Genomic DNA, 10,151 nt, shown 5'->3' on the forward strand with positions numbered 1-10,151 from the left:
CGTGCAGCTGGTGTTTTTTAGGACCGTGACTATTTCATGTAACTGCATGGTTGTGGTTAGATTAGATGTTCTTTTTGACTAGGAAGAATTGAATCGTGGATATCTGCACTGCATATCTACTGTATTTATTCAGTGTTGAAACTCTAATCATCTATTTCGAAATAATCCACAATCTGATCAAGCCAAAAGCCAGAAAACTGCACGGTGTTCTTATCTTAAGGCTCCAATGCTGTCCAGCTCAGCTACACCAACCTCTGCACTGTTCTAAGCATAACAGAGCGACATGAATAAAGCCCACTCACTGACTGTGATCCTGACTCTCCAGATTTTCCCACCAGAGTGGGGACTGCCCCGTCTCTCAGGACTAACCGTCGCGAAAATCCAGCATTAAATTGTGCCCGGTTCAGGAAGCAGTTCTCAGTAAAATGAAGGGAGCACAGTAAAAGGTTGGGGTTGTACTGCTGAGGAATAGTAGTGAAAATGAATTTTAACCACTGGTTCTTCACTTCGTCTTCCTTTGGCAGTGCATACAAAGGGAATTTACGTTCGCAGTGCAGAAAACAGCGCCTCCTCGACATGATGATAACCAAAACGAAACAGTCCCCCGGGTTCTTCTTTGTTTCTGGGCAGATTTCAATATGATCTTTTTACACTGCCACCTAAGGTACCGGAGCATGCAGCGCAGGCTCTGTTTATAAACCAAAACTATATTTTATTACACATCAATTGTTTACTAAGACCTCAGTTACACTTACAGGGAGTTTTTACACCCTATTTCACTTTGTATGTATTTAACATGTAGCATTAATAGAGTTTCAGTTATAAAATAAGATAAAAAGAAATCCCTTAATTAGTCCCATGATGGGGAAATTTAGATACATTTTGTTACAATTATGTTACATTTTGTTTGGCATTCCCAGACTTTAGCATACTGTATTTTTTCCATTATATTTTCAAAATTATTTTTAAATGATGTTTTGACAGTCACACTTTTTTTATATCAGTGTTAAAGGGAAGTCTCATGCCTGTCAGTGATCAGTCAACATTGCTAGCAATGGAATTTTTTTTAGTAATCCGGATGGAAACTGAAACAGTTATTTAGGAAATAGGTGAAGATTTGCATACTTTATCAGTATAGTGAATAATTGAAGTACAAGTAGGGTCATTTTAGCCTTTAAATGGTTTTAGAAAATGGTGGTGTTCCTTCACTGGGCACAATATAATATAATATAGTCAGGCTAACAAAACGTTGTTCTGTCACAACAGATCTATTAAACTGATAAGTGTTTTCTTTCTTTTTTTTTTTTTTTTTTTTTTACAGAAAAAGCAAGCCTTGCTAGTGATGCAATACATTCAGACTCATATACAATACAATAATATATAATACTAATATACAGTACTGTGCAAAAGTCTTGAGTTACCCCAAATTCTTTGTTTTGCTAGGAAAATGGGAAATAGGTATGGTGGTTTATTGAAACATGTGCAAATGTTCATGTAAAAACAGTCTATTAGGCAAAAATAGAGTTTGTGCAATTCTAAGAAGCTTGAAAGTCAATACTTGGTACGACCACTTTTATTCTTCAGCACAACTCTCTGAGGCAGCTTTCTTGTTATTTCTTTAAGCAGTCTTCAGGAATAGTTCTCCAGGCTTCTTGAAGAACATTCAAAGCTCTTCTTTGGATGTTGGCTGCATTTTTGTTCTGTTCTCTGTCAAGATGATCCAATCCAAGCAATCCATGACTGATGGTGTTCCACTGTGTGTTTTTCTATCCAGGTATGTTTTTACTGCATTAACAGTCTGTTTGGGATCATTGTCATGCTGAAATATGTTTTTTTTCAATCAAATGCTTTCCAGATGATATTACATGGTGGATCAAAATATGATGGTACTTTTCTGTGTTCATAATGCCATCATTTTTGACAAGATCTCCAACACCACTGGCTGAAATACAGCCCCAAACCATGACAGAGCCTCCACCGTGTTTTACAGATGTCTGTAGATACTCACTGTTGTACCTCTCTCCTGAGCTCCTCCGTACATATTCCCATTTTGTGTAATGTGGCATAATTCAGCTTTTTATTCCTGTCTCCCTTCCTTAAAAATGACTTATTGAAAACTACCCTTTCACAAAGACCATTTCTGATAAGGCTTCAGTGAACAGTAGGTAGAAGGGCCAGGGCAAAAATATTATTTTATTCCTGTCAAACTGTCATTGTTGGCATTTTTTATAGATTTGACTAAAGAAATAAGAACAAATTGTGTTTTTGTCACAGGCTGCTCGTAACAAAGTCCCTAAAGATACAGTTTAAAATTGGTTCTTTGCTAAGTTATGTGTTAGGATCCATTATGTGTAGACACAACACTGGTTCATCCCATGAGTTAGGTTGCTTTTTTTAATGCTTGAATGAGTCATAGGTCAGAGTTAAAAAAAAAAAAAAAAAAAATCCTCTAAAAATAATCAGGTACAAAGATTGGACTGAAAATGGGTGAAAAAAGCAGCCAATGTCCAATGAAAAAGCTTTCTGAAAGTCTGGAGAACTATTGCTCAACATCTGTCTGGCTCCTTGGAAGCAAAAAATCAAGAAATGAGAGTTAATTCAAGACCTTTGGTTAGTACTGTGCAATATTATACAACAAAATATCTCAACAATAGTTACATAATACTTACTAGGCCTTCTCACATCTACATTGACTTACTGGTTCAGGTCCCAAAGGTATATGATGCTACACTGAAATGCAGCTGTGGATGGGAATAAAATGCTTTGTTAACTGAATGTCACTTACTAGCAAAATGTAGATTTAGTGTCATGGTCACAAACTAAAGTCTTGAATGCATAGTAAACAGAAAGTTTTCTAATACATAAACAAAAGCAAAGCATGCCCAATAGTTTAGACAGTGAGGTGATGTACAACTAAAAGGTAAACTGAGGCTCAGCAGGTTTCCTTCCTTTGGTGGCTTTCATTATTGTCATATTACATTACAACATGATTAAGCCAGCAGCTTTCATGTGGCATAAATCAACATATTCTGAAGAAATACACCAGACACAATGATGATGTTTCTTCCAGTCCAGGACTATTTAAACAGCTGACATGTTTGCTCAGTATTATTTGTGACACTGTAGAAAAATGCCGTATGCATCATTCTCTCCATGTTTCATCCAGGCGCGAGTCTCCACGTGGCAGACAGCCGTTACTTTTGGTTCCACCACAGTGAAGGTGACACCATGACCGTCCAGGCTCCTCGAGACATGGACCTCTGCTCGGCACTGTGGGCCGTGGTTGCTTATGTCGTGGGGGACCTGCAGGACATGCTGCCCAGATAGCACGGCCTGCTGTGAACTGTAAAACTGTATATAAATCCTACTTCCTAAGAATGACTTGAGATTATATAGAGTTTATCTTTTAATGTCAGTGTCTGTTTTTAGTTTGAACGGACTTTGGATCAACTGGTGAATCATGAGAGGTGTCATGTCCTGGGCCGTTTGCCCAGCGTTTTGTGTTTATAGTTTATTTCCTGTGCTTGTCCTCCCAGTGTGTTGTCTTGTTCCCAGTGTTGTGACTCGTCTGCGTGTTCCTTGGTTTATCACTTCCTGTATTATTTTGCCAGTGTGTTTTCCCTGTGCTTTGTGTCTAGCTTTGCTTTCCCTGTGTAATTAGTTTCATTTGCCTCACCTGGTGTTCCCTGCTGTGTCCTCTTGCCCTGATTACCCTTTGCGTATTTTAGCCCTCAGTTTTCATTTGTTCTGTCGCGTCGTTGATGTTTTGTGCCCGCATGTTCCTGTGTTCCCTGTGCCTGCCCTCCGTCTCCCTTCCAAGGTTTTTGTATTTATTTTCCCACCTACCTAAATAAATACCGCTTTAAGTTATGATTAATTCTGGAGTCCTTCATGTTTGCCCTTCCTCGCCCGTTTCCTTCCCGGCCATGACAAGAGGAGAAAAACAAGAGATGTACTGATTTCTTTGTAAAGCTGCTGCTGGATTTAAATAGCAAACAAATGGCCAAGTTCAAAAGAGGGAATATAAAGATTTATTAAATACACAGTGCAATGTGATAGATACATAATGATTTTTAACACAGAACACATTGTTTTAGAATGGGGAGAAATAACTTTAATGTTTTGTTTTTTTTTTAATTCTAAGTTCTATAATGTAACGTCCAACCAGATTTTTTTTAAGGTGTGTGAAATTAAAAACTGTATTACAAAGTTGGGAAAATCATTCTGTGTCAATATTGTTGGCTTACAGTCAACCAAAGCAAAAGAAAAGCAACAATAATAAGCTGCTGGAGAAGAAGCGTGTTGAGAACTTGTGTCACTGATTCCTGAGTCCACGTCTTTGTCTGTTTTCAGTTGGATCCAAAGTACCTTTAAAAGCTGTAATTGTTTTTGGAAAAATGGTTGTTTGATTTTTATGCAATTCCAGAGTCTACATTTTCTGCCTAATGCCAATTCTGTAACATCTGACCCAGGTCTAAGTGCGTCATTGAAGGATTCATCATGGTTTTCCACATTTACACCCATCTTCTCTTTAGCTGTAGGTCTTTTAATTTTGCTTCTGTGAAGAACAAGGAAGTTAAAACGAGACCGGCTGACAGCATAGCAGACATATATTACATATCTGCTTAGAAAGAAGAAGAGCAAAGTGGAATAGATGAGCAGGAGTGGATATGATTGTGAGCAGTCAAAAAACCAAAAAGATCACACAGAGGAGGAGAGGAAGTGAAGAGGATTATTAACCATTAATCATTTGTGGGTGCTATGCAGATCATCACAGCAGCTACAACAAACACACAGCTGGGATCTCTTACCCCATGGTCTGACAAGTCAGAACTCCCAGTGGGTGAAGTCAAGGTTAGTCAGCCAGCCAGTGCAGATAAGCTCTGTGTGTGTCTGTTGAAACACCGGAATCAGCAGCTTTGTGTCAGTGTCTGGTGAGCTCCTCAAATGTCAGAAACACTGACTCACATTCAGACAGTTGTGCTAATGAAGGAACACAGTCTGCGTCTGTGGATGTTTAACACACGCTGGAGTCACACACATGTGCCACTGAGGTTACCTATTAAAAACAAATGCACCCATGAAGATCACAGACAGGCAGGACTGTTCGAAATGAACTCTGACTGTTCTGAGATTTCAGAGCAGTCAGTCTAGAGATCATTTTTGCTACTATGTGTGGTCTTTAAATGTTATATATCTAAATGAAATGTAATATTTATCACTACTAATGAAAATCCAGTGCTTTCGGGATCTATTTTATCCTTGTTTTAATGATGAGCTCATACATCTTTGAGTCCTGCTGTGTTTTGCAGACAGTGATTTACAGTTATGTTTTTTTTGAGTACAGCTGAACTGTCTCTTCTTGTCTTGTGTTTACAGCAACTGCAACTGACTAGCTGAGATGATTTAGATATTTAACATGTTCAGGCAGAAATGCTGACTTTATATGGATTTACTTTGTAATATCTGCTTAGGTTAAGCTCAGTGTCCTAAAATATTCATCCTGAATGCATGAAATTATTCCATAATGTCGTGATTCAATGTTGCTTCATTTATTTGACCACTGCAAGTGCTAGCCGCAGTGTTGCACGTAAAATGGCCAAGGTTTTCACTATTGCTGGTGACTCCTTATTCACAAGGGTAGGAGTGGCTGTAGCTCAGGAGGTAGCACAGGTCACCTACTAATTGGAAGGTTGGCGGTTTGATTCCTGGCTGCTCCGGCCTGCATGCCAAAGTATCCTTGGACAAGATACTACGTAAACCTCAAGTTGCTCTCTGGCGCAAGTGTTGGAGCATGAATGTGTGTGAATGTTGGACAATAAAAGAACTTAGTTACATATGGAAGTGCTTGTATGAATGGGTGAATGTAAACATGTTGTATAAGCGCACTGAGTGCTCAGATAGAGTAGAAAAGCACTATGTAAGAACTAGTCCATTTACCCTTGTAAATGGACTACCTTCCTGGAGCAACCTCAAAGGGTTTAGTGTCTCCTCCCAGGATCCAGGTGGGGATCTTTCACTTGTTAAGCAAATGTGTAAACCACTACACAATGCTTAACATGCCTTTTTGTCCAAACATAAAAGAAATTAATTTCCCATCTGCAGTAACCTGATAGTCTTAATCAACCAAAAGACAATTAGCAGGCTAGTAAATCAAAGCAGTGCATTTCATGTCATTTGTCTGCATTGGAGAACCAGAATTATCCAGTGTGCTGGGTTTGTGTACAGTTGTAGTCGAGATGTTTACATCCACTCATCACAGGCATGAATGTCATGGCAAGTTTGGGCTTTCAGTGATTTATTTGAACTTTAATTCCAGGATGGAATTATTGTACAGCATAAATCTTTAATGACTTTAAAAAACAAATACAGTGCACAAGTTTGCACTTACTTTGCATGAGTGTGCATAAACTTCTGACCTCAACTGTATAGTCAGCACAGGGCACCACCCTGTGGACAACCTCCAGAACAGCACCTAATTCCAACATTACAATTTCCTGCCAAGAATGAAAAGGATGCAAATTTATTTTGTGATAACTTGTTTTAATTCAATGGTTTTTATGCATAAAATAAAAACTAAGCTCAAGATTTGCCAACAGGCATTTCTAATAAACTGATTTTGACAGAACGCTGAAGAAGTCATATTGGAAACAAACATACATATAAATGAATGACAATTAACATGCAAATGACAATTAACTTTACAGTAGGCGTGCTCATGTAGCCACGGGCCTTCTGGAGTTGAAAACTTTAATCCCATTTTGCATCGAAGACCGAGCATATTTGGTCAGGAGGGCTCCGGTGGTCTGTTTCTCTCCACACAGGTCTCTGGATGAGGAAATGACGGAGGAAGTGGAGCGTTACACATTATAAGCAAAAACTGAGAATCAAGTCATTCACAAGCTGTTGTGTTTCTTTAATTAAAGGCCTTGATGATTTCCCACATGGATGACACTAACTGTATGTATGGCGTGATGTCCTCCTCTGTCCATTTCTCGCGGAGTGTGAAGAGGTGGTTGAAGCGCTCCACCGTGTCCTCTGGAAGATCCTCCACACGAAGCAGGCAGATGGTCTCGGGGCGGGAGGTGCGGTCCAACAGGGCGATGCCCTGGAAGATGCACAATGCCAACAGCGCCGATCAGGAAAATAAACTAAACCAAACTCTGGAAACGAGCTCCACAAATACAATGAAATACAAACTGGTTTAAGAGAGAACCAGACAAAAACTCAATTAAAAACTGAAGAATTATCGTGGAAATCATAAGGATGGGTTACCATGCCTTTGAGCATTTTGCTGATAAAAACAAAACAAAAAAAATTGTCCAAATGCACAGCTTTAGAATATAAGCTGTGTATTTGGACAGTTTAAGTTAGTCAAACTAACTCCTTGGCTTCTCTTTTCTACTAAGAATGCAATCTATAAGAGAGGTACAGGATCACCTTTAGCTGGTCCAGTCTTGTACTCATGGCCTCTGGGACGCTCTGCTGCCAGACCTCCTGAAACTCCTTCAGGTTGAACTTGACAGCATTGTGCAGCAGCATTAGTGCTATACCCCGACAGACTTTATCCTCATTCAGCGCATAAAACACTTCATCTGTACAGAGGAAGGACATAATACAAGTTTATATTTGTAAGCAGTTGAAAATTGTGTCGTTTTTGTGGTCTGTCAGTTGAACCTTCACCGTTCTCAGTATAGCGTTTCCCATAGCAGTTCAAACAGTGCTCGATCATCTCTCTGTGAACAGAAAAGAAAATGTCACAGGAATCTGGCTGCTTAAAGTATATTCTTAGAAAGTCACGATCACTGCTTTAATTGTGTCATTTGGGTATGTTTATTAAAAAAAAAAAAAAATCACTGCTAGTTTACAACCATCAATATTTCACTTTGTTGGTCTCTGGAGGTGAACATAAGGATCACAGACATTAACTCACCTGGGCTCCAGTGGGGCCAGCTCATCCAGGCTGGTTTGAAGAGGAACCCTGTTGAAGGACCAAGACTCAGAGTCCACCAGCTGAGCCACATGGCCAAGCAGCTTCATCTCATAGTCAAAGTCCAGCACGCGCCAGTAGCCTGGAAGGAGGAAGGATGCCCTCTATAACCAGCTGCAGCTATCTGTTTTTTTCATATTCGTAAATTAAAAATAAATTGTAATAATACATGCGTCTTTATCCATGATGTCACTGTTTACCATCTATCTGACAGGCATGGATAGTCTCTAAGTGGGTCCTTATCTCCTCTTCACTGGCCTGAATCGTCTCCAGTAGATCCTGCATTGTGTACTGGCAACAGGGCAAACTGCTTACTAACAGCTACAGTATCATTCAAAATGAAAAGATCTAAGGGTAATTTAAGTGTCATAAAATTACAGTTACATATATTCACCCTGTTCTCTGTATTTTCCAGTTGCCCTCCTAATGCAGGTCCTTCATAAGGATTTTCCATTAAAAGCCTCTTCAGCTTCTTCAGTCTTGGTCGCTGTTTCCTTAGTTCCCAGTAGCTGTTAGAAAACCCCCAGATCTGCAACAGAAATCAATTGTTATGCACCGACTATACTGTTTATGCTCATCAGTCAAAGAAAGACACCTGTGTATGTCCTACGTACCTGAGCATGCACCACATGAGCACTGTCCTCGCTGTTGGTCAGTTGGTCCGGTGTTTTGCATCCAGGAACAAACAGCAGCAGGTTGGATGTGTCGGCTATTTTTAAACTGTAGGTCTTGTCACCACTACAAACCACTGCGTGCTCGTCTTTATCTCCCCGAATCACTAGACTGGTAAAGAGGAAAAAGTTAGTTATTAATTACCACTTACACTGGTCAGCCATTGTATTAGGTACACCTTACTACCACCCGATTACACCTCCTTTTGTCTTCAGAACGGCCTTAATTCTCTGTGACACAGATTCAACAAGGTACCAGAAACATTCCTCAGAGATTTTGGTCCAAATTGACATGATAGCGTCAAACAGTGGCCAGTAACAAGTTGTAATGAGTGGTTATTTGAGTTACTGTTGCCTTCCTATCAGCTTGAAGCAGTGTGTCCATTCTCCTCTAACCTCTGGCATCAATGAGGCACTGTCAGTCAGAGAACTGCTGCTTACAGAACATTTTTGTACAGTTTTGTGTGTATTTTTTGGTGTATATTTAATGTGTATTTTATGTACAGTTTCTATTTGTACAGTCAGTATTTTTCTACTAATTTATTTTAATTTCCCTATATTTTACAGACTTTGTAGTGGAGCATGCACAATTTCATTGTACCATGTACAATGACAATAAAAGGCTATTCTATTCTATTTTCTCTTTTTCAGACCATTCTCTGTAATCCCAAGAGATGGTTGTGTGGGAAAATCCCAGTAGCTTAGCAATTTCTGAAATACTCAACCAGGGCTTTCTGATGCTCAGTTTGAATTTCAGCAGGTCGTCTTGATCATGTCTACATGCCTAAATGATGAGTTACTGTCATGTGATTGGCTGATTAGATATGTGGATTAAAGTGCAGTTGAACATGTGTACCTAACAAAGTGGCAAATTATATATTTTCTTATAGCTACATGCACATCCAACCCTGCGGCCACTTACACTACAGATCAGCTGATTTCCAATAGAAAAAAGAAGACTGCAGTTCACATACTTTCATTAATCAATTATTTCGACCTAAGTCGACTTGTTCCTAGCAGACTTGAGAGCAGCTGTTTCTTTGCTGTTAGCCTGTCAGCACGAGTTCACGGTATTACCCGCTTTACCTCTGGCCAGCTTCGATGTGTTTGCACAGTGTGTCGTCGAGCTCCATCAGGCAGTAATCTGCAGATGAAACATTTTGCCCAAAGGACAGACAGTGGACGGTTTTCTGTAAATCCTCTTCTTTCAGCTTGGCGATATGGAGAGTGGCCCGCACCTCCTCTAAAGTTCTCATTGTGGGTCAGACGGCAGGTTAGATCAATAATCACCGATAATCTAACTGGGGAAACAAACCAAAGTTTGTAATGTCAATGCAGTTATCACTGACAAATTTACCCGCTTTCTTTCTTTCGCGGGAAGGAAGTGAGCTAACGGCGTTCAGATGTGACGTAAAAATACCGCCGAGTAGAAACTTAAATAAAAACCAAAGAATGATTATTGACAGTTAATTGAAAGATATTGAGCTATA

The 10,151-nt window shown here is 39.6% G+C and overlaps 1 protein-coding gene across 1 annotated transcript; it reads right to left on the minus strand.

Moving 5' to 3' along the window:
• Positions 1–6,564: 6,564 nt before the first annotated feature.
• On the minus strand, positions 6,565–10,053 carry LOC115794458 (sister chromatid cohesion protein DCC1-like). Its single transcript, XM_030749986.1, has 9 exons — positions 9,748–10,053; positions 8,605–8,773; positions 8,385–8,519; positions 8,191–8,281; positions 7,934–8,072; positions 7,684–7,736; positions 7,441–7,595; positions 6,960–7,108; positions 6,565–6,828 (listed from the first exon to the last, which is right to left on the minus strand). The coding sequence occupies exons 1-9, from the start codon at positions 9,915–9,917 to the stop codon at positions 6,717–6,719; spliced, it is 1,173 nt and encodes a 390-aa protein (XP_030605846.1). The 5' UTR covers positions 9,918–10,053; the 3' UTR covers positions 6,565–6,716.
• Positions 10,054–10,151: the final 98 nt, after the last annotated feature.

Source organism: Archocentrus centrarchus, chromosome 16, assembly GCF_007364275.1.
Source record: "Archocentrus centrarchus isolate MPI-CPG fArcCen1 chromosome 16, fArcCen1, whole genome shotgun sequence".
Classification (NCBI taxonomy): Eukaryota; Metazoa; Chordata; class Actinopteri; order Cichliformes; family Cichlidae; genus Archocentrus; species Archocentrus centrarchus.

Excerpts from the sequence above, each read along its gene's own strand:
- LOC115794458 (XM_030749986.1), bottom strand. The coding sequence starts at position 9,917 with ATGAGAACTTTAGAGGAGGTGCGGGCCACTCTCCATATCGCCAAGCTG. Across the intron at positions 8,073-8,190 it reads CCATGCCTGTCAGATAGATG|GCTACTGGCGCGTGCTGGAC; the intron begins GTAAACAGTGAC and ends TCCTCCTTCCAG. Across the intron at positions 7,596-7,683 it reads GAAACGCTATACTGAGAACG|ATGAAGTGTTTTATGCGCTG; the intron begins GTGAAGGTTCAA and ends TCCTCTGTACAG.